Source organism: Oncorhynchus masou, chromosome 15 (genome assembly GCF_036934945.1).
Source record: "Oncorhynchus masou masou isolate Uvic2021 chromosome 15, UVic_Omas_1.1, whole genome shotgun sequence".
Classification (NCBI taxonomy): Eukaryota; Metazoa; Chordata; class Actinopteri; order Salmoniformes; family Salmonidae; genus Oncorhynchus; species Oncorhynchus masou.
Window position 1 is genome coordinate 34,027,105 of NC_088226.1, and position 25,232 is coordinate 34,052,336.

Here is a 25,232-nt window from a genome sequence, read left to right on the forward strand (position 1 = left end):
AAGTGTTTGCCCGGCCTACAAGTTCACGCGTTCTATATATGTAATGTGTACAGTAACTATGTATTCATACTGTGTCTCTTCCATGTGCATGGGATGTCCACCGCCCTCGCATGACGTGTCTGATAAAATGTTTTATCTGGTTCTTCAATGACAGACGGGACAGACAAGGTTAACTTTGACTCTATACAAGTAAAGGTCAACAAAATCCAGCTTATTACACGGAAACTGAATGGGTTTCATGATGGCAAAAAAACACAAAAACGCGTAAGGTTCTTGAACATTTAACGAGATTGTCAGTAGATGTGGTTTTCCACATTTAAAGAGGAGCTGGGTCCGTGTGGTCTATGCTGCCACCTACAGTGGCCACAGCAGATGTGTAGGCATCCTGATAAATAAGAATACACACTTTTCCATTATATCCTAGCACATCGGCCAAGAAGGACGTTTTCAAATGTTTTTATTTTACCTTACATTGTGAAAAATGCACATTGATTTCATTGTATATCCCCCCCAGAGGCAAATCTGGTGTTATTAGATAGAATTCAAGCTATATTACATCAAACCCAGACAGGACCTATGATTTTAGCATGCAACCTAAATCACACATTCGGCAAGTTAGACAGACATAGCGATGAAAAAGGCTAATTCAAGGAGCCTCCGAAGAGGCAGATTTTTTTTTTCTACAACTATTTTACTACAAAAGACTTATTTTTTCTCAAAGTAAAAAAAGCTATCCAGACCTGGTTTTCCATCCTCCTCCTATGTCCTTCACCCCACACACACACCTCATTCTCCACACCGTGTTGCATGCATGCACGTGCGCACACACACACACACACACGCCTGAACGCACATTAATACAGTGCACACACACGTGCCAACACACACACACGTACACATCTGCGCACACACACAAGCTAGACCACAGCAGTTTGCCCACCCCATCTTCATCCCAGTACACACACATACGCGCACACACACCACACACTAGACGACAGCAGAGTGACATCAGTCACTTTTATACATCCAGCTGTTAGCCACTTTTCTCTCTCTCTCTCTCTCTCTCTCTCTCTCTCTCTCTCTCTCTCTCTCTCTCTCTCTCTCTTTCTCTCTCTCTCTCTCTCTCCAGGAGGCAGGCTCTGATTTCTTCTCTCAATCCCATTGTAGATGAATCATTACACTCTGCCAGAGCCTGCTCAGGTCTGACCCGGCCACTTTATTATTGCTCCCCTCGCCTCGCCCTCCCCTCCAGTCGCCTCCCCGGCGCTGACGCCACCACTACCACTGCATTCCAAGATTGCATCCCAAACGGCACCCTTTTCCCTATATAGTGTACAACTTTCAACCTGGTCAAAAGTAATGCAATATAAAGGGGGGTAGGGTGCCATTTCTGGCGCATCCCCATTCTGTGGCGAGGCTGCCCGGATGGCCATTTCAATTAAGACTGTTCTTCTGATATTCATGGAGATGTTCTAGAAAACATTTAAGTATAATATATGTGTAGTAGGCTTCTATGGTAGTGACAGATTAATTTCTTTAAAAGGTTATTCCTATAGTTTCTATAGTGTTTACACAGCTGACTCTGCAGCTCAATCTATAGGTATGTTGTAGGCTTGTGGCAGCCTGGTTCCTCATTTCTGCCTGCTGTGCTAGTGCTTCTCTGTAACACAGTGGCAGACAGACAGACGGCAGCATTGTGATGGTTGAGTTCCTAATTCTAAAGGCAGCTCTCCTCAAGGTGATTCTGTCATGGATTTGAACTTTTGCAGCAGCTGTGGCAGAGACTAACAAACCTGCGAGCAGATTTCCGAGTGTAACGGTTTTCTTGACTTGAAGGAGAGGCGGACCAAAGCGCAGCGTGGTTATTTTGATTCATGTTTAATAAAGCACTTCACATGAACAAACTAACAAGAACCATAAAAACCCAAAACAGCCCTATCTTGTGCAAACACAGAGACAGGAACAATCACCCACAAAACCCAACACCAAACAGGCTACCTAAATATGGTTCCCAATCAGAGACAATGACTAACACCTGCCTCTGATTGAGAACCATATCAGGCCAGACATAGAAATAGACAAACAAGACATCCAACATAGAATGCCCACTCAGATCACACCGTGACCAAACAAAACATAGAAAAATACAAAGCAAACTATGGTCAGGGTGTGACACCGAGGATACGTTGCATCCAAGACAACAACATCAACGACGCATGCTGTTATTTCCTCTTCCTCCCCTTGGGTTCTTCTGTTTACTGATTGGACAGAGAGATCACATTACGAATGGAATAGCAGTCGATATAATATCATACAAATGATAGGACGTATAGTATCATACGTCTAAACCGGTCATATAATGGCATACAAATTGGATTAAGTAACTTACCATAAGTCTTAGAGTATAATATTGTATAATACAACGTATACGTAAAACATATTAAATGACCCCGGGGTTTAATACAACGTATAAGTAAAACATTGTAACGACCCAGGGTTTATAAGTGCGGATATCAACTCTATCGCCTGAGCATGCTTTTGGGGCACAGTCAACAGAACGCTGGACTTCGGGCTAGAAGGCTGAGGGTTCGAGACCTGCTCCCTCCATGTTTCATTACATCTTTCTCTGAGACCAGTTTGCTTGTTGAGAAGTAACAGCAAAGGAGAATTACTGTGAGAATGTATGTTGACATTCAGAACTAACGACAAATGTTAGGATCATTTACGTTTAAGGTTAGGAGAACTAAAACGACAGGTTAGGTGAATTGACATAGCAGGCTAGGTGAATTGGGTTAAATTTAGAATAAGTTTTAGGGGAAGGGCTAGCTAAAATTCTACAGTTGTGCCCAACACGATTCGAACACGCAACCTTTGGATTGTTAGACAGTCGCGGGTAACGCTCACACATCCTCCCGACCAACTTTCCTACTTTCATTTCTATCGAAAGTAACTAGACCATCAGTCGGTATCATACGTCTTGAAAGTGCTCAGAAATGCATACAGTATGTTTTCGTATGGCTCTGAGGCCAGGCTTCCTTATCTTTTTAACCACAAATCATAGAAACACACACACAGTAGCCCATGTACACACACACACACTCTCTCTCTCTCTCTCTCTCAGGGGAGCTAGGATCAAGCACAGTAGGTCAAAAGGGCATAGGATGCTTGGCTATTTCATTGCCACTGCATCACCCCTCCTCCCAGTATCTCCCTTCATAAGCAATGCACACTCCCCTCTTTAACCAAAATGTACTGTATATGTTGCTTCAGCCCAGACGTCTATGCAATTTTAACATTTTAGAAGACAATCTTATCCAGAGTATCTTACAGTAATGAGTGTATACATATTCATACTGTTCCCACATGGGAATTGAACCCACAACCCCTGACATTGCAAGCACCATGCTCTACCAACTGAGCCACACAGAGGTCTGTGGAATGCTGATGTTAGAGGGAGGAGAGAAAAACAGAGGGAGGCGAGAAACACCATCTTACACAGCATTATCTGGCAGAGAGACAATAGGATACGTTGTGTATTTAATTTGAACAGCCGGGAGGCTGGGTGTAAAATTAGTTCAGATGCTTGAGAGATAAGGAGAACGAGGAGGGGGAATAACACAACATTAGAAATGGATGAAGTTAGTTTTCTTCTTCTTCATTCTGTGTTAAGTCTTATCTCTAAAAACTCTCAAATTCATTGCAGGAGAAACGAAAATGCTTCTAAACACAACTTTTGCTGGAATTTGTGGTAATGAATGATTGCTAAGATTAAATCAGTCCTTTACTGTGATTAGTTTCAGGTTTGTTTGGGTGGTGTAAACAGATATAGGTACCGAACAAAGATTGTTGTTGCTGAAACTCATCCTGTTTTGGGTGGTTGCTGGGGAGATTATCCAACGATAAATCCACAACGATATGAGATACCCTTTGTACCAACACAACAGAGGGCATTTCATGGGCACAATGCTGATTGCTGATCCCCTTAATGGTGTTGCGCCCTGTAATCCCAAATTATTTAACCAGATTCCTTAACAAGATCGATTAAAATTCTGCTTTGGGATTACGTATTTGAGTATATAGCAAATACTGGACATCCAAATGTACAACCGTAAATGTCTGTTTTCTTCTTGCGTATTAGTTTAGATCAAAATAGACATTAGCTTGTACTGTATATTTCCATCCCTCTCTCCTCTACCTGTGCTATAGGCCCCTAGCAGTCAGTCAGCCTCCCTCCTGCATAACGTAAACCTATGGAGCCACTGAGGACAGTCATCATGGTGGATAGATGAGTGACAGAGACAGGTCAATATCTGCATCCCAAATGGCACCCTATTGCCTATTTAGTGCACCACTTTTGACCAGGGCCCATACCAGAAATGGCCCCTTCTCACTTGTGGTGAGAGTTTTCTTCTGAATAAACTAGGATATGGTATAAAAGGGATATGGTTCATTCACCCTGCTTATACCTCTGCTCATACACCATTGGGAGCTTTGAGGTGGAGGGATTTTCTTGCAACCATATTGAAATATGCCCGCGGCACACTCCACTGCTGCTGAAATTAGATTATTTGGGTTTTGTTTATCAGTTTTGCCAGGGTCGTTTTCACTCCCCGGTTTATGCAGCTGTCTCCGGGCTGGTTTGTTTGAAACGGTATAGTTGACAGCTCCTGCTGTGTGTGCGTGCATGCGTGCGCACGTGTGTGTGTGTGTGTGTGTGTGTATATGTGCGTGTGTGCATGTCTGTTTGCTCCTGTCTGTGCAGAATGTGCACTCATTCTCCAGCCCTTCCCTTCCACTGCCAAATCATTTGATGCACTGATGTTCAAATCCACTTCATCTCCACTACGGGCTGTTGGCGCGCCGTCAAGTATCGACTAGACATTTCTCCTGTTTTTTGGGTCATGAGTTTGGCAGCGTCTCCTTTGCCCTGCTCCGCTCAGCCCTCTCCCCCCCCTTCCGCTGTAGAGAGAATGTGCTGACCACTGGCTGGTTATCTCCGGATGGACGTGACCATCCGTCTTGAGCCAAAATAGGCCAACAGGGAAGTGAGTCCAAACAGAGAGAACCTGGGAGAGGAGGGAAATAATCATCCTGCAGGTCTGGAGGTGCCTGTGAGTCAGTCAGTCAGTCAGTCAGTCAGTCAGTCAGACAGACAGACAGACAGACAGACAGACAGACAGACAGACAGACAGACAGACAATGGCCCCTACTTGCGCTGAATGCACAACAGGGATAAGTGCCATTTTTAAATTGACCTCAAGGTACCCCAAATCCGAGGAAGCCAGGGCATATAAAACACAATAACAGCATAGTAAGGGTGCAGAGTGCACACACATACTCCTCAGATACTGTACACACATTGTGTATAACGATATGCATATGTAAACTACCGTTCAAAAGTTTGGGGTCACTTAGAAATGTCCTTGTTTTTGAAAGAAAAGCAGATTTCTTTGTCCGTTAAAATAATATCAAATTGATCAGAAATACAGTATAGACTTTGTTAATGTTGTAAATGACTATTGTAGCTGGAAACTGACATTTTTTTATGGAATATCTACAGACGCGTACAGAGGCCCATTATCAGCAACCATCACTCCTGTGTTCCAATGGCACATTGTGTTAGCTAATCCAAGTTTGTCATTTTAAAAGGCTAATTGATCATTAGAAAACCTTTTTGCAATTATGTTAGCACAGCTGAAAACTATCATGCTGATTAAAGAAGCAATAAAACTGGCCTTCTTTAGACTAGTTGAGAATCTGGAGCATCAGCATTTGTGGGTTCGATTATAGGCTCCAAATGGCCAGAAACAAATAACTCTCTTCTGCAGCTCGTCAGTCTATTCTTGTTCTGAGAAATGAAGGCTATTCCAAGCGAGAAAATGCCAAGAAACTGGAAGATCTCGTACAACGCTGCGTACTACTCCCTTCACAGAACAGCACAAACTGGCTCTAAACAGAATATAAAGAGGCCCTGGTGCACAACTGAGCAAGAGGATTTGATGTTATTTTAATGGACAAAAAAATGTACCTTTCTTTCAAAAACAAGGACATTTCTAAGTGACCCCAAACTTTTGAACGGTAGTGTATATAGTAGGGCTATTTGCATCGGTATAGACTTTCAAAATGAGCAAGCAACACAGTGTCTGGTTGTTGACCATGTTGGACTTCAGTCCCCTTGTTGTGAGTCATGTCTTCATTACTGTTTTACTGTAAATGTGTTGGCCCATATTCTTACAGTTGATTTGACACTGCTACTGATGACTCTCCGTAAGAATGGTGTGTAACTTTAAGTCTTGCCCTTCTGCTCCAATTCATGTCATGTCAAGCCCCATGCTGATCTCTATTGTACAGATGAGTGTCTGGGGAAACATCAACCCACATTGTCTGATAGATATGGAGAGTTTGAACGATACAATTGGCATCGAGTCTAATCAATTAGTAATGTGAAAGTTGAAGTGTTTGAATTTTAACTGTTGATAGATTTATTTTTGATCCTCAAATTCTAAACAAAAACTGTCTACCATATGTCATGTTGTTGTGAGATATGTGTGAGATATGTTCGATAGACATTGATCACAAGTTGTCTGATAATCAATGAAAGGCTAGCGCCACACACAGCTCAATGAAAACTTCAAGGCAAGTATTCTGGTTATTGGGTTATTACTAAACTATAGGTAAAGACTCCATCTTCATCTCCTGTGAATATACAGATCGAGAACATTATTTATAATATTTCGAAGATGCAGGGTCACTTCGACAGCTATATATATATATATATATATATGCCTTACATTTGTTCAGTTTTACTATATTACCGCAGGCTCAATCCCGCCCATAAACGTCATTGATTCAAATTGCTTCTGAGGCAGGCAGCGGTGTCTGGAGCCGAGCGCAGTGTGGCATTGAATAGCGAGTGGAAGCGCCTGCTTGCTTCTTTAAGTATACTCGTATGAGCTACACAACCACGACTCACCTCTTCTTTTAAAGATGTGGACAGAAGTCGGGAAGCTAATGCTCTTACATTTGTTGCTAATGGAGCTCCACTCCACCCAAGGTAAGACATTTTATCATTGATCGTCGGAGAGGGAATTTTCATTACAACGAATGTCTGGGTAAGCGACGTTGCCGAACTGATCGAGCCAGTGTATCGAGTAAGCATCGTATAAGGTAGAGCAGCGTCGATGCACTCCTTATTTTCAAACAGTCACCACAACAGGAAATTCATGTTGACCTGCACTAAATACTATTTTAAAGCAGGTTATATGTGCTCTGATGTTGGTACTTATTCTACAACGTCACGAAAACAGTCTTTACTGTTCTTTACCCAGCCTAGTAAATGACAATGCGCGGGAGGTAGCCAACATGTGCATGAATGACATATGGAAGGCAGCCTAAACCTCCGCTTGAACACAACGTGTAGCCTAGGCTACGTGGAAGGCAAGCTACGTAGAAGGGGTAGTCGTTCCATTATTTCCTCATTGATCCAATGCATGGGCATGCACGATGTGAATTTTTTATTTGATCGGCAGCATATTTTGAGTTGGCTTGTAAGCCTGTTATAGCCTACATTACATTTCTTACTGTGTTGTCAACAGTCACAAAAATAGGTTAGGCTACAGTCAAATAAAGACACCAATTGGGATACATGAAAGTCCAACAGTTCTAGTTTTCAATTCCAATTTGAAATGATTAGACGTAAATAATTCCCATATAGACCTCGTGCCAGTTAAATGACACTTGCTTTTTGTTTCTGTTCTCAATGGATGTTGTGCTTATCATAGATAGTAATCAACGCTGTTTGTCCCCAGACCGTGTTGTAGGCTAATAACAATGTATTACGGCATCAATTAAATCATCACTTAGTAACAGTGGCTCCAACCCTTGTTGCAACAACATTGTATCAATGAACCTCTGTAAAACCCGGTTGTATCAGTGGATCAATGAAACATCTAGCAATTTCATAACAATGTTTCCTACCAACGATAGAACAGTTGTGCGCGTTGCGCGTGGGCGTTTTGGGATGAATTGGTGTCCCTGGCGCACAACCTATATTTTGTAACAAAACCTAAACATATATACATTTTTTACTGTTTTATTTACGGGTTTATATTGTTCTTATCTGCAGGAACTCATACTGATACGAATTGCGAAACGGGTCAGTTTCAATGCAAGAACGGAAGGTGCATACCGACTCTCTGGAGATGTGACGAGGACGATGACTGCTCTGACAACAGCGATGAAGAAAACTGTCGTAAGTAGCCTAACACCTGCCTAACACATGTCCATGGGCAGATACTATACTGTAGCACATATGTGATCCCCATTGTATTGTGGAGGCGCCTGGGGGCATCAATACGCATTGCACATAGGGTCACCAGAGCAGGTGTTGGGAGTTTTTACAATGTAATGTGGATATGGAGTTCATATTGCCACCGCTGAGTGGATGGGAACTTGACTATTATTTTCATAGTAAAATGATTGTATGAGCACATTGAAAAGAAGGGTCTAGAAACAGATACCATTGTAGATATCAATAATTGACTTAATTGGTACTTGAATTGATTTAAGTCATTTCATAATGGACACAATTTGAAGAGTCAGCCAGCAAATGATCAATGAAGAATTTGCCACGCAACTAATTGGATGAACAGTTAAGTTAAAGTTGCCAATTCATTTTTGTCTCCACGTGTCATAGCCAATAGCAGCACTGCACGTGCACACCTGCTTGTTGCCCTAGGCATAGCGTGGCATTTGCAAGCTTGTCTAACATTTACTGTCAACAGATTATAATTATTGGCGATAACACTCGCTGGGAGAGTTTTTTGAAACGAGCAGTGCTAGTGTCACAACACTGCAACAGATCTATAAGCATAGCCTTTGTCCTGATGGAAGTGAGTTGATGTTGTTGTTATTTGAAGGAAGTGCCCTCAGTTACAACAAAAAAGGCTACTGTGCCACACACAGGTCAATGACAGAGATGCTGGTCCCCACAACCAGCATTTCAAACATGACCCCACTCTCCCTCTCGTTCCCCAACTTTAAACCTGCCAGACCGGGAAGAGACTCTTTCCCCATCTGCTCTCCCTCTATCTAGTCATTCCTCTACATATAAGCTACTTAGCTTCTCTCTATATTTCAACCTGTCCCTCTCGCTCTCTCTTTCTGTCTCCCACCCTCTCCTCCTCTCTACTCCTCGGGACTTGTACCCCCTAGCCGACGAGAGCTGGGTGGCATTTCATGGTGCTGCCTCCCAGGTCTCCTGTGCTATGCCTGGTGCTTTAAAAGGCCAGGGTCTTTCGAAGGCATGCATGGCAGACAACCTGGGAAGAGAGGAGCGGAGAGTGCCAGCGCCATGCCAAGCCAAGGAGGCTGTGCCCGCTTGTCTTACCCCCACAAAGGGCATCAGCTGACAGGTTGGAGATAAATCCGATGGCACGACTGGTTGCCAAAGCGATACCCTCTGGCGGCGCGCCAAGCTCTCCAGCAGATGCCAGTGCTGCTTGCAGTGGCTCCCCAAGCCCCACATCGCCAGCTAAAAACACAACACAGGAGCGGGGGAGACGGGAGAGAGGAGGAGAGGAGCAGAGGGGAGAATAAAGGAGATGAGAACAGAGGAGAGGACATGGGTAGAGGAGAGGGGAGGGTTGGAGAGAAGGGCAAAGTAATTCATACTGGTAAACAAAACATGATGTGCCAGAACAGCAGTGGCCCCTGACATTTTGTCTCGCCCCATAACAATCTGTGCTCTACAACCAGCGCACCACCTCTGCGCTCGCTGCCTTAAGCCTGGTTTACAACACTGCCAAGATGCTAACTTAGCCCAGTAACCTGACCCGGCAGCCCTGCACCTATCTCAGGCAACACACCTCTCTGCCTCTCTCCTGTGTCACTGCCAATATGTTCCGTCTCTGTCTCAGTCTCAGTGCCAGGCCCCTGTCCCTCTCCACAGGGATTACCCACAAGCCTTCTCCAGTGTTAGAATAAGTCCTGCTAGAATGGGTGTATTTTGTGCGTGTCTCTCCTCATCTCTCCCTCCTCTCCTGCATGTCTCTCTTCCTCCTCGTGTCGTTCACACCAGCCTCAGAGGGGATTCCGCTCCTGTTGCCCCGAGAGACAGAGAGGGGAGGGAGGCCACACCCCTCCTTATCAGGTGTGTGTGTGTGTAGACACACAGACATAGAGAGACACATAAAACAGAAAAAGATTCTAACTTTGTCTGGGTTATTTCAGTGCAATACAATTCATTTTTTTTGGGGGGGGGAGTATCAACCCTGGGTATTTAGTTGAATTTGAATTTTAAAACACTTTCCTAAACAAGGCCGCTCTGAATGATATTGGATGACGCCAGTTGAGCAAGGGTTTTATTTATCCTCCTGGTGTGAAACAGATGCCCCCCCCTCTCCTTTATGGACGTGATTATTGCAGTGTCAAAGCAGTGTTGTTTTGCTCAGCACCCCCCCCCCTGCCTGTCTGGCCCAGTCTCAGCCCCTGCTCCGGTCTCAGTCGCACAGGAACACAACACAATAGTTCTACACAACAGCACTGAGTGTGTCTGAGACAGAGACACTCTATTGTAGCCAGGGAAGAGCTGTCCACGGATTAGACATAAACGCACATTTCACGCCTCTCGTTGTGTTTAAAGCTCGACCCAGGCAAACAAACACGCACGTGGTAATGCCAGGAGAAATTCCAAACATCACATCGTACCCTGGACTCCAACATGCACGGAAACATCCTGCAGAGTTACCCTCCTGTAGGTTTTCGCTCCAACCCGAGTTCAAACTAACCTGATTCAACTCATCAGCCAGCTAATGATTAGAATCAGGATGCGTTAGATTAGGGTCAGAGGGAAAACCTACAGGGTGGTAGCTCTCCAGGAACAGGGTTGGAGATCCCTGCTTTATGACAACAGCTCATTTTGGGGTCATACTTTAAAGGCAACACATCAGGTCAGAGGGCAGGGTCTTAATCAATTCACCCTGACCCTGGAGGGATCCTGTGCTCACCACTCAGATAGATGAAACCTACCCAACCATTTTAAAAGGCTGGTACGCTTTGCACACCATAGCTCTTCAGTACAGAGAAGAGTAGAGGCATGCACGGAGGCTGCACGTCTCACACCCACGCCAGCTCTAGGTCAGAGCTGACATGAGTCCTCTTTGTAGCTGGCAGTAAAAACATGCCAGTAGAAATGTGTGTGTGTCGAAAAGACTGGTGTCGTATGAGTCAGCCCTGGCATTTAGCCAGCTCGCACACAAGTACACACACACACACACACACACACACACACACGTGCTGACACGAGCGCACGCCTATGCACACGCACATCTGTCTGTCTAGGAGAAAACAATATGGGTTTTATGTGGTAGGAGGGAGAGGGGGTGTACAGGAATGCTACCGCCCCCCCTCCGGCAGCAGGTGCGACGGAGTAGACTCCAGATTGTGCTGGGACACACACTGCGGCAGGATAGCTGGAGACACCTGATTGTGACAGACGGGCTGGATACCTCACAGTCACACGCGGAGGCGGGTAGAACAGGAGCCATGTCCAGCTACAGTAGAGCAGCACCGGAATGTCAAGCTGAGCTACCTTGTTTCCTGCATGTCTACCTGTTTGTGTGCATTCACAGCATCACCCCCCCCCCCCCCGTTGCACTACTATCCCTGGTCCTGTCATTATTGAGGAGAGGATGCTTTTTTTAGCAGAACTGACCACCCGGGTGTCATGATGTTGCCTGGATAGGGTACAGTTTTGACTAGGCATAAACAGGCCACAGAGATGCGAAAGTCAGAAAGAATAGCTGTCTTCAATAGTATCATGTTCTACTACAGTGCCAATATCTTCCTTTTGTGAATGGGTTTGGGTGTTGCAGTAGTGTTAGTGAATTATAGTAGAGTTCAGTTGTAGCCTTAGGGTAGAGGTCTTCACGCGTATTACCCGGGACCCGACAGGGCTGGGTCTGAAATTCTGTCATTGTCCCTAGGATCTGATTTGATTGTCACGGGTCTCGAGTATTAGTAATTATAACTGATTTGCCGGTAAGGACCCGTACAGATCCGCATGCGACTGGTGCAGTGTAGAGAGAGAGAAAATGGACTCTTATGTCGCTGCGCAGGATTTTCACGACAGTGGCTCGTGTAGCTTGTTGTTGATGACCCAATCACAAGACATCAAAGCGGCAATAGCCTCTGGCTCCGTGTGTGCCTTGGCAAGCACGTTAGGAAATCAAGGAAGAATTCAAAGTTAAATGAGAAGGATAGGCTACCACGACCAATAGCCAACAGGTAGGCTGCTACTTTCGACTCTGAATGGAGCTGTTGTTGTAATTGCGCAGCTAGGATGGGGGAAAGCGCAGCCCATATAGCCTAAATTAGCCTACCCAGCGAGCTTCACTTCTCGGGTTTGATGCAGTCAAAACAGGTGCTATGTAATCAGATTGGAAGATACTTAACCTAACTTTGGCAGCTACATGTTAGTAACTAGTGCGTGTCGGCTTGGTTGCTGCTGTCCCTCTCTCCCGCCTTCCCGTTGTCTGCTACTCAGCCACACACACACACACACACACACACACACACACACACACACACACACACACACACACACACACACACACACACACACACACACACACACACACACACACACACACACACACACACACACACACACACACACACACACACACACACACACGCTGTACGGCCCCTCCCCCCCACAGACTTGAGCTCCTCGGTTCTTGTATGCCAGCTAGCTTCCGCAATAATAGCTTCAGTTTATAAAGTAGCAGAAAAATTGCCTTTCCCTCATTCAGACCGGGTCTATATGGGACCGAGTCTGGACCTGACCGGGTCTATATGGGACCGGGTCTGGTTGTCCTCTCTCTCTCTCTCACTCACTGCTGCTGTTGAGTGTGGGACTGAATTATGGCCTTGTATTGACACAGTGTGTATTGTAATTCGGACAGAATTTAAGAGAGGCTATGGGATCTACAGACCCTGTGTGTTTGTGTGTGTGTGTGTGTGTGTGTGTGTGTCTGTGTAGTTCAGACTGTCCATTTGCATAGTTATAATCCAATTAGTGTGTGTCTCAGCGGGTGAGCGCTTGAGAGGCGAGTGTGTGTCTCGCTCGGTGTGTGTGAGAGAGAGAGAGAGAGAGGGGGAGCGAGCGAGTGGGCCGTCTGTGTGTCTGCCTGAGGATAGAGAAGATCATTACTCTCTCTGTGCTTTTCACCATCTCAAATATTATGGAAAAAGGAAAACCGATTCAGGGAGCTGTGAAGCCTCTAGCTCTCTCTATATCTCTGTCGCATTCTCCATGAGGACACATTCATCATCAACAGGATGCTTTCTCTCTCTCTCTCTCTCTCTCTCTCTCTCTCTCTCTCTCTCTCTCTCTGCACTCCCTCCCTCCTTATCTACACTCACTCCTTTTACTGATTTCACCCCTCTATCCTCTCTCCCCCTCCCCACTTCTCTCCCTCCCTCCCCACTCCTCCCACTGTACCACTCCCTCTTCTAATCCTCCTTTCTACTCCCTCAATCCCTCCTCCCTCACCCTTTCCTCTATCCTCTCCTCCTTCCCTACCCCCCTCCCTCTGTCCCGTCACCCCAATCTGCCCCTATGGATTGCACGTGAGTGCTTGGGTCTCTAGCCTGCCATTGATTTGCCAGTGGGCTGCTCTGTGGCTGTGGAGGTTGTGGTGATTTATAGGGCTGTGGGTCTGTGCTGGGGGGGAGAATATTTCACAGGCCTTTATGGGCTGTCTGCGTACTAATGAGAATGGTCCCTGCCACAGGAGGGAAACCTGGGTCATACGGGCAGTGGCACAGCAAAGCGGTATATATGGAGGGAGCGAGGGGAAGGGGAGAGAGAGGGACAAAGGGAGAGAGATGGCTGGAGAGAGAGAGGGAGGTAGAGAGAGGAGAAACAGAGGTGAGACAAACAAAGTGAGAGCGAGCGCAACGGAGAAGAAGAGAGGGGAAATGAGGATATAGAGACACACACACACACACACACACACACACACACACACACACACACACACACACACACACACATGCAGAGCCTGGAGCACAGTAGACTGGTAGACTGGTGTCACAGGCAGTCAAGGCGTTAATATAAAGGTTTGTCTTTTGGGCCTGCCAATCAGGCTGCTCTTTCCACCTGTAGACACATGGTTGACCTGGCCAACCGGCCACATGCTACTGACATGGAGAGGAGAGGAGAGGCAGTCTCCTCTAGTGTAGAGTTTCCCAAACTCTGTCCTGGGGGGCTCCCCGTGGGTGCACGTTTTGTTTTTTGCCCGAGCACTACAAAATTTGGGCAAAAAACCCCAAATGTGCACCCATGCTACCCAGTTCAGGAAACCCCGACTAGTGTTTACCTGCAAGGGTCAATGTGAACCACCTTTTATCAACTTGCGTCAGCGTTATCTCAGGCTTTGCGGTAGCAATGACAGACGGCAGCATTGTATTGGACAGTAGTGGGGCCCTCATAAAAATCTCTCTCTCTCTCTCTCTCTCTCTCTTGCTCTCTCGCTCTCTTGCTCTCTCTCTCTCTCGCTCTCTCCCTCTCTCTCTCTTGCTCTCTCTCTCTCTCGCTCTCTCGCTCTCTCTCTCTCTCTCTCACGCTCTCTCTCTCTTGCTCTCTCTCTCTCTCTCTCGCTCTCTCTCTCTCTTGCTCTCTTGCTCTCTGCTCTCTCTCTCTCTCTCTCTCTCTCTCTCGCTCTCTCTCTCTCTCTCTCTCTCTCGCTCTCTCTCTCTCTCTTGCTCTCTCTCTCTCTCGCTCTCTCCCCCCAAAGCCCAATGAGAGAAGGGTGCAACCAGGGGAATTTGTGGTTTCTTGTTTTTGTTGTTTCTTTTCTTTCCTCTGATTGCCTTGTTTACCGTCAAGCCGGATTTCCCTCTCTGCCGTGGCCCGATATTGTACCTCACCGCCACTCCACTGCCTGCGCAAACTGACATATTGTTCAAAGTCAAACTCCCGGCACAGAAATCCTGTTTCCTCTTCCTCTCTCCGTCTTGTTCTCTCTGTTGTTTTGTTTCCATTTCATCTCCCCCAGCGCCTGACAGGGTATCATCACCTAATCCCCTACACAGATTAGGGTATATCTTAATGTGACTCAGGTTTATTTACATCCCCTGTTATAATCCTGTTTTTCATGACCAGTTCTCACTCTGTAGTCAGAGAGCGAGGGGAGCGCTGCGATGCGGACCAACATGCGCTCCGCGAAATAACATTCATGAATTAAACATAGGCACCTCTAAAGGTATTAAATCTATCTGCTAGACGTATAATACCTTGCTTTCTGTTCAGTGACAGAGCTACAGAGCACAGGGGCCCTGTCTCTGCCGCATGTCATTGTCAACCTCACAGGGTTCGTTCTTAAAAGTTTGTGTTGGAAGTCAGAGGCAGGTTATTTTGCTGCCCCCCCCCTCTCTCCCTGTGTATTCTGAGTTAGTTTCAGGGCCGTAGGGCCATGACTAGCCATTCAATCGCCCTAGCCTAGACCCTGAAGAAGATGTCTGCTTTAATGCTTCACATTCTCCCTTGAGGGAATCCGACGCGAATGTCTTACTATGGTTTAGGAGTGGGAAATCAGAGTTTGCTAAAAGTAGGATTTGGGAGTTGAGGTGAGGTCCCTGGAACTGTGCTGTCCTTGTTGCCACAAGGGTGTGTGTGTGTGTGCGTGTGTGTGTGTCATTTTGGGAGAGAGGGGTGAAATGTGATTTTCCAGGCCGGTCCTTGCCGAGGGACAGCAAAGGCTTTGATGGTTTGGTATCTCTGCACTAAGATCTCCGCTCAGCGCAGAGCCAACACTAGCGTCACACTGCCACAGCCTCATAATTAACCGCACACACACACTCACAAGCGTGTATCCTCCTCTGAAGATTCTGTACCCTTTTAGAGTGGATGAAATCCTATTGAGTCTCCCTCTTTTTTTCTCCCTCCCTTCCTCCCTGCCTACCTCATCTCTCTTACCTCTAGCGAACTCCGTAGTGGATAAGGCTGTTTGCGTTGATGACAATTACACCGCTCGTACATATCTCCTCTATAAACCCGTAGCAGGTTTCTCACTAAGCTCCCAGAGCAGCTCTTTACCTTGAGGGGATTTTGCTTGTCATGCGTTGCAGTGAGAGCGACGACGAGGCGGCCTGGATGCCCCGCCCAGGTTCTCTTTGATGGTTTGCAGCGCTCGCGGCCCCGGTATTCGAGACATTGCGTAGCGTCATCGGCAGCCCTGTCGACTGTGCTGATCCGAGCTGAGCTGATATCTTAACACGCTGTAACAAGCTCTCGGGGCTCTTTATCATAGAGGGGGGGAGGGGGGGGGGGCTGGCTGGCTGGCTGGCTGGCTAACGGAGAAAAGGGGTTGTGGGAAAGAGTGATAGAGGGGTGAAGATGGAGAGATGAAGAGCCACAGAAGATATTCAAGCCTTGGGAGAAAATCAGGCAGGCCCAAGAAGATGTGGATTTCTCGTAGGTACACATCTATAGGGGAGGAGGACTGTGTATACACCCCCCCCCCCCGCTCCCCCATCCTCAGCCCCACTGATCTCTCCTCAAGCTCTCCCTCTCTCTCCTTTTCATCCACTGCTTCATGGGGTCTGTTTTCAATGTGTTTACCCCATCAGAGTCTCTCCCCCCTGGCCTCTCTCTATTCAGACCTCCTGCCCATGTGTCAGTGGGAGCTGACACTCAATATACTCCGCTCTACACCACTATTACTGAGAGGCCCATGTTCCTCCGCCTTACACACACTTACTGAGATTCACAGATAATGGTGTGTGTGTGTGTGTGTGTGTGTGTGTGTGTGTGTGTGTAGTGCATGCTTATCCGTGTCTGATGGCCGCTCTGTTTATGCCCTGTTGTTGTCGATAATGTTTGTTTTCTTTGGAGTGCCGTCCCTGAACTGCATTAAGATTTTATAAGCTGTTTGACGATGCGCTTTAACATCCCACTCACCCTTAAGAAGTACGTCTCTGAGGCCAGCTGTGCCGGCCGTGCTCGACCGAGACCTTTACATATCATTACGCCGTCTTCAATGCAGCAGAACACCAGGAAGTCTGCTCTCTCTCTCTCTCTCCCTCTCTCCGTCTCCCTCTCCAGTTATCAAGTCTGTAGGTGAGTACGACGACCCGACCGCCTGGCAAATTCATACATCCGCAGCACCATGGTCACCTTGGTCTATTTTAAATGATATCTGTGTCGACTGTTTGATGTTGCACCTGGCCTGTTAGTTTCTCAGGCAGATTGCTGTGTGGGTTGTTGAAACTTCAGTAGCGTGTCATATTAGGAGCAGTTCTGTTTGGTTTCTGTCCGGTCTTTGTAGCTCTGCCACAGACATCAGCGCTTACCATGCTCACCCTCCACTTCCTCCTCTTTCCCCCTCCTCCTCCTGGGACACCGCGGTGGACTGTTCTGTGTAGTTGCTCCCGTCCATCCCGGGTCCTGTCTGAGCGCAGGTGCTGCTTTCTGCTTTGATGCCCACGAATGCATGTCAGCTGTAAGGTGCCTGCCTACCCACTGCACACAGGTGCACCCCCCCCCCCTCCCAGTCCTGTCCTGAATCACACAACTTTATTTAGAACCAATCCATTAGTCGGTGGGGGTGGGGGTGGGGGTAACTGACCTCATTGGACACATTGGTCACTGTCTGATCTTGACACACTCAGACAGACATTCATGCGTGGCACACACACACACACGGTACAGTACAGATGCACACAGTCACATGCACACACACTATGCATACAAGCCCACCCAAGCATGCATGTACGCAGGTTGATACAGCAGCTGTTGTTGACCGTAAAGAAAAGGTCTGTTATTGGCTTTAAACCAAGATGGCCTGGTCTGGGATGGAACATCTGATGCGGTCATTAAAGATTTTGTGGTTTAAGTCTGTTCATTATCTAGGATTAGTCTGCGACAGGGCTGGTAGATAGAGAAGGAAGGAAGGAGAGAGAGAGAGAGAGAGAGAGAAGGAAGGAGAGAGAGAGAGATAGAGAGAAAGAGAGAGGAGAAGGAAGGTGAGAGAACGAGAGAGTCATTTAAGGGCAGCTTTAGTTTTTTTCCCCCCATAAGCCACCTCTCTTTGCTCTTCCCTTTGGTTTTCATTCTCTTGACTGAGAGGGAGAGAGAGGAGTTAAGGGTGATATGCAGTACGATGCAATCAAACAGATATGTAATTCGCTACCCCTCTCTCTTGCCCACTTAGTGTTCAAAGTCACATTGTTATATTTTTTACTGATTTGACATTTAAGTAGTGTTTTCATGTATGTGGGTATTGAAACAGCTGTGACTGACTGCTTCTGCTCTTCAAGGTGAGGGAACATGAGAACTGATGCGCATCAAGAAATAACTGCGATAAACGCACTGCAAAACCATTTAAAATCGATACATTCGCCAGGAAGAGGTGGGTTTTAACCTCCATTCTAAAGTTGGCTGCTTATGAATGAAACGTATCTAGCGAGTTAAGTAGGAAATCCTGCTAAATCGGCAGTGTATCAAATATTTCTTCTCCCCACTGTATGTGCCATGTAAAAAAGCTAACGTTTGAGTTCCTTGCTCAGAACATGAGAACATATGACAGTTGGTGGTTCCTTTTTTAACATGAGACTTCAGTATTCCAAGGTAAGAGGTTTTAGGTTGTAGTTAATATAGTGTTTATAGTACTATTTCTCTCTGTACCATTTGTATTTCATATACCTTTGACTATTGGATGTTCTTATAGGCACTATAGTTATTGCCAGTGTAACAGTCTAGCTTCCGTCCCTCCCCTCGCGCCCACCTGGGCTTGAACCAGGAACACATCGACAACAGCCACCCTCGAAGCAGCGTTACCCATCGCTCCACAAAAGTCCGCGGCCCATGCAGAGCAAGAGGAACAACTACTCCAAGTCTCAGAGCGAGTGACGTTTGAAACGCTATTAGCGCGCACCCCGCTAACTAGCTAGCCATTTCACATCGGTTACACACGAAAGTGCTGTTTGAATGAATGCTTACGAGCCTGCTGCTGCCTACCATCGCTCAGTCAGACTGCTCTATCAAGTCATAGACTTAATTATAACATAACACACAGAGATACGAGCCTTTGGTCATTAATATGGTTGAATCTAGAAACTATCATCTCTAAAAACACAACATTTATTATTTCAGTTATTTCAGTGAAATAAGTCAATATTCTTGTTACATTGCACAACCTTCAATGTTATGTCATAATTACGTAAAATTCTGGCAAATTAGGCAGCCCAAACTGTTGCATATACACTGACTCTGCGTGCAATGAACGCAAGAGAAGTTGCATGATTTCACCTGGTTAATATTGCCTGCTAACCTGGATTTCCTTTAGCTAAATATCCAGGTTTAAGAATATATACTTCTATGTATTGATTTTAAGAAAGGCATTGGTGTTTATGGTTAGGCACAGTCGTCCAACGATTGTGGTTTATCGCAAATGCACTTTTGTTAAATCATCCCCCGGCGTTGCATCGATTTATATGCAACGCAGGACACGCTAAAATAAACTAGTAATATCATCAACCATGTGTAGTTATAACTAGTGATTATGATTGATTGTTTTTTTATAAGATATGTTTAATGCTAGCTCGCAACTGACCTGGGCTTCTACTGTATTTGCGTAACAGGCAGTCTCCTTGTGGAGTGCAACGAGAGGCAGGTGGTTATAGCGTTGGACTAGTTAACTGTATGGTTGCAAGATTGGATCACCCGAGCTGACAAGGTGAAAATCTGTCATTCTGCCCCTGAAGACGGCATTGAAAATAAGAATGTGTTCTGAACTGACTTGCCCAGTTAAAAAGTTAAATAAAGGTATAAAAAATAAAATAATAATACAACTAAAAAATAGGCAAAATTGGTGCCCAAAAATACCGATTTCCGATTGTTATGAAAACTTGAAATCGGCCCTAATTAATCGGCCATTCCGATGAATCGGTCGACCTCTAACTTTCGTACCTGTTTACTGAAGCATCTTCACAAGGTCCTTTGCTGTTGTTCTGGGAAGGATTTGCACTTTTCGCACCAAAGTACGTTCATCTCTAGGAGACAGAACGCGTCTCCTTCCTGAGTGGTATTGACCGACTGCGTGGTCCCATGGTGTTTATACTTATACACTATTGTTTGTACAGACTTGTGGAGGTCTACAATTTTTTTCGGAGGTCTTGGCTGATTTATTCTGATTGTCCAATGATGTCAAGCAAAGAGGCACAGCGTGTGAAGGTAGGCCTTGAAATACATCCACAGGTACACCTCCAATTGACTCAAATGATGTAAATTAGCCTATCAGAAGCTTCTAAAGCCATGACATCATTTTATGGAATTTTACAAGCTATTTAAAGGCACAGTCAACTTAGTGTATGTGAACTTCTGACCCACTGGAATTGTGATACAGTGAATTATAAGTGAAATAATCTGTCTGTAAACAATTGTTAGAAAAATGACTTGTGTCATGCACAAAGTAGACGTCCTAACCGACTTGCCAAAAACTATAGTTTGTTAACCTCTTGAACCTCTGGGGGCAGTATTTCATTTTTGGATGAAAAACGTTCCCGTTTTAAACAAGATATCTTGTCACGAAAAGATGCTCGACTATGCATATAATTGCTACTGTTCGAAAGAAAACACTCTGACGTGTCCAGAAATACAAATATCTTCTCTGTGCGTGCCCTTTAACGTGAGCTTCAGGCAAAACCAAGATGAGATGGCATCCAGGAAATGACAAGGATTTTTGAGGCTCTGTTTGTCATGATCTCCTTTTATGGCTGTGAACGCAAGAGGAATGAGTCTGCCCTTTCTGTCGTTTCCCCAAGGTGTCTGCAGCATTGTGACGTATTTGTAGGCAGATCGTTGGAAGATTGACCATAAGAGACCACATTTACCACGTGTCCGCCCGGTGTCCTGCGCCGAAATTGGTGCGCAAAAGTCACCTGCCAGTATTTTTCCATGGGGCACAGAGAGAGAAGCAAGCTTCCACGAACTGCATGTCAATGAAGAGATATGTGAAAAAACACCTTGAGGATTGATTCCAAACAACGTTTGCCATGTTTCGGTCGATATTATATAGTTAATCCGGAAAAAGTTTTACGTTGTAGGTGACTGCATTTTCGGTTTGTTTCAGTAGCCAGGCGCAATGTAGAAAACGGAACGATTTCTCCTACACACAGACGCTTTCAGGAAAAACTGCGCATTTGGTATGTAACTGAGAGTCTCCTCATTGAAAACATCAGAAGCTCTTCAAAGGTAAATGATTTTATTTATTTGGTTATCTGGCTTTTGTGAAAATGTTGCGTGCTACATGCTACACAAAATGCTATGCTAGCTTTGCATACTCTTACACAAATTAGTCAATTTCTATGGTTCAAAAGCATATTTTGACAATCTGAGATGACAGTGTTGTTAAGAAAAGGCTAAGCTTGAGAGCAAACACATTATTTTAATTTTATTTGCGATTTTCAGAAATCGTTAACGTTGCGTTATGCTAATGAGCCTGAGGCTTTAGTCACGATCCCGGATCCGGGATGGGGAGTTTCAAGAGGTTAACAAGAAATTTGTTGAGGGGTTGGAAAACAAGTTTTAATGACTCCAACCTAAGTGTATGTAAACTTCTGACTTCAACTGTATCTACACTGAGTGTACAAAACATTACAAACACCTAGACTGACCTGGTGATCCCTTACTGATTCCACTTGTTAAATCCAATTCAATCCGTGTAAATAAAGAGGTGGAGAAAGGATGAAGAAGGATGTTGAGACAGTCGATGGTATCCAGTTGTGCATGTATGCCATTGAGGGTGACTGGGCAAGACAAAATATTTATGTGCCTTTAAACGGGGTATGACACACCGGTTTGTGTCAAAAACTGCAACGCTGCCGGGTTTTTCACGCTCAACAAGTTTCCCATGCATATCAAGAAGGGTCAACCAGCCTCAGGAGATCCATCCAACTTGACACATTTGTCATTTGTCATGGACATGGGCCAGCTTCCCTGTAGAGCGCTTTCTACCGAGACAAATTGAAGCTATTTATTTTTGTTATTTATTTACCCCTTTTTCTCCCCAATTTCATGGTATCCAGTTGGTATTTACAGTTTTGTCTCATCGCTGCAACTCCCGTACGGACTTGGGAGAGGCGAAGGTTCGAGAGCCGTGCATCCTCCAAAACACAACCCAGCCAAGCCGCACTGCTTCTTGACACAATGCCCACTTAACCCGGAAGGCAGCCGCACCAATGTGTCGGAGGAAACACCGTGTCAATGTGCACTGCGCCCAGCCCACCACAGGAGTCGCTAGTGTGCAATGGGACAAGGACATCACTGCCGTCCAAACCCTCCCCTAACCCGGACAATGCTGGGCCAATTGTGCGCCGCCCCATGTGTCTCCCAGTCACGGACTGCTGCGACAGAGCCTGAACTCAAACCCAGAATCTTTAGTTGCACAGCTAGCACTGCGATGCAATGCCTTAGACCACTGCGCCACTTGGGAGGCCCGAATTGAAGCTATTCTAAGTGCACATTGTGTTTGTACACATGTAGAGCATATGCACATGTGTGTGAGAAGAAAGAGCTTGTGGGCGGAAGGTTGTTGTATGCCTGCCAAAGGGATTCTGGTATTACCATATTCCGTGGAACTGCACAGCTACTATCTCGTACAGGTATATAGTGGGAAGAGTGGAATGTTCTTTATAGCCATTATTAATGACCAAACAAGTAAAAGCACACCCTAAACAGTCCATTTAACCCATTTGGCTCAACAAAACTGATGTCGTTGCGGAACCCGGTGTCATAAATCCACAGATTTTAGGGACATTTTCAGTAATTGTAATTTTATTGGCCATCTGCCTTTTTGTTCTCTGAGAAATGGACTGTGTTAATTAATGAGAAAATAAGAAGGGGACGAGAGGGGAAGAGCGGGAGATATAAAGAAAGAAAGAGGTAGAGAGACAGGAAACGAGATCCCTCTTTTAATTAAGATTCCTCACAGTTTGCCTGGTTAATTATTTTCACTTCTGCTTCGTCAGGAACTCATCAATATTTAATATTGCACAATATCATCTTGTCAGGAGCCCCAGAATCAAATTTCCCACTATTCAATTTGTCAGGTGCCAAGAAACTGACATCTTTCTTCCTTCCTAGGTGTAGGATCTGAATTTGACCCATTTTTCACAGCAGTAAAATAATCCTGCCGTTACAGGAAATGTGAATTATTGTGTAGATTATAATTAATGGGCATTTATGTAGGGGTTGATACATGTTTAGTTAGGGCAAATCAGATCTGAACTTTTAAAGTGGAAATTACAAACATTAGAAGCCTTTTAAACCCTTAACAAGTTTGCATTTCCTGCCATGCAGGAAGTTTCTTCCAACAACAAGGTGATTAAATTAAGGTGTGTGTGTGTTCATAAAGCTTCAAAGAGATTGCATCGCTAATCAAGAGCCTCTCGCACCTGCTGCTAACAAAACAGGAAAACATGGAGAGGGAGAGGGAGAGAGAGGGAGGGAGGGTGAAAGAGAGAGAGAGAGAGAGGGCGAAAGAGAGAGAGAGAGAGAGCGAGAGAGAGAGAGAGAGAGGGCGAGAGAGAGAGAGTTCCTCAGATAAAACAGCCAAGAAGAGGAAGATGAAACATACGCTGTTCCCTTCATCTTCCAGCGAGTGTACATCAGGGGTGGCGGAGCTTCACTAAGCTGAGGAATGTAACGTTAATATAAGTGAATGAGTTTAATGACCCACCTCAACGAAGCCTATTTTTCTGCTCCGCTCGTCAGAATAGAGAGTTAGAAATACTGTCGAATTACAGAACAGATTGATTGGCTTTGGCGCTCTATCATATTTCCCTTCCTTTATCAAAGAACAGAGAGAACAGGATGGAGGAGGAGAGGACGGAACAGACACAATGATTTGGCTAATCAGAAAACCCACTTGTGTAGTCAGTCACAGTCAACCAACATTAAGTTCAATAACATGTTAAATTCCTATTGAGCTTTTCACTGCTGAAGCACTCAGAGGTACCTCAGTTACCACTGTAATATGTGTGTTTCGAGTGGATTCTGTTGACCTTCATTCAGTTCAACACATAGTCCCATTACACGTGCAGGTAGGTCTGTAAGTGTATATAAAATGCTAACGTGGCTAATTGATACTAATGAACGCTAGACTTATACCTACTAAATTACTCTGAACAACTATGGGTATGTTGCTGTTCGTAGGTAGGTTCGTGATGGCAATCTGTACAGTCAGTGCTTTTTAATCAATCAATGCTTTACTTCCTTGTGTCCCGGATGGTAGACACAGGATGTGGGGTATGTGTGTGTGTGTGAGTTAAATGTTGTGTTTGCTCTCATGTTTCACGTAATTCCCCCTAAAAGATATTAGGAAATTAGGAAAACATACAGTACCAATCAAAAGTCTGGACACCTACTCAATCCAGGGTTTTTCATTATTTGTACTAATCTGAAATGTCTTGAGTCAATAAGTATTCAACCCCTTTGTTATGTTAAGCCAAAATAATAATTTCAAGTTTTTATAAAAATCGGTAATCGGCATTTTTGGACACCGATCATGGCAGATTACATTGCACTCCACGAGGAGACTGCGTGGCAGGCTGTTATACCTGTTATGCAAGTGTAGCAAGGAGCCAAGGTAAGATGCTAGCTAGCATTAAACATATTTTTATAAAAAACGATCAATCTTAACCAGTTGCGACGAGCAAACCCGTATCCGGGAACGTAATCATAGCCTCAAATGCATTAGCATAATGCAACGGACATAAATACCCCTAGAAACTTTTCCTATTCATGAAAATCGCAAATGAAATTAAATAAATATATCCCAACACAAGCTTAGCCTTTTGGTAACAACACTGTCATCTCAGATTTTCAAAATATGCGTTACAGCCAACGCTAGACAAGAATTTGTGTAAGTTTATCATGGCATAATGCTATGCTAGGCTCTGCTGGCAGCAGGCAACATTTTCACGAAAATAAGAAAAGCAACCAAATTAAATCATATTCCTTTGAAGAACTTCAGATGCTTTTACTCAGGAGACTCCCAGTTAGATAGCAAATGTTCCTTTTTTCCAAAAAGATTATTTTTGTAGGTGAAAAAGCTCCCGTTTCTTCACCATGCTTGGCTGAGAAGTCGACCGAAAAATGCTACAACTATAACGCCAAACTTTTTTCAAAATTAGCTACATAATATCGACAGAAACACGGCAAACGT

The 25,232-nt window shown here is 45.1% G+C and overlaps 1 protein-coding gene across 4 annotated transcripts in view; it reads left to right on the forward strand.

The window, feature by feature from the left end:
• The first annotated feature begins 6,914 nt into the window (after window positions 1–6,914).
• Window positions 6,915–25,232, forward strand: part of LOC135556171 (low-density lipoprotein receptor-related protein 8-like) — a 249,983-nt gene continuing 231,665 nt past the window's right edge. For all 4 annotated transcript variants that reach the window (XM_064989153.1, XM_064989155.1, XM_064989154.1 and 1 more), the window contains exons 1-2: window positions 6,915–7,054; window positions 8,126–8,251. In XM_064989153.1, coding sequence (XP_064845225.1) covers window positions 6,988–7,054; window positions 8,126–8,251 — 193 coding nt within the window. In that variant the 5' untranslated portion in view covers window positions 6,915–6,987. The remainder of the gene's footprint in view (window positions 7,055–8,125; window positions 8,252–25,232) is intronic.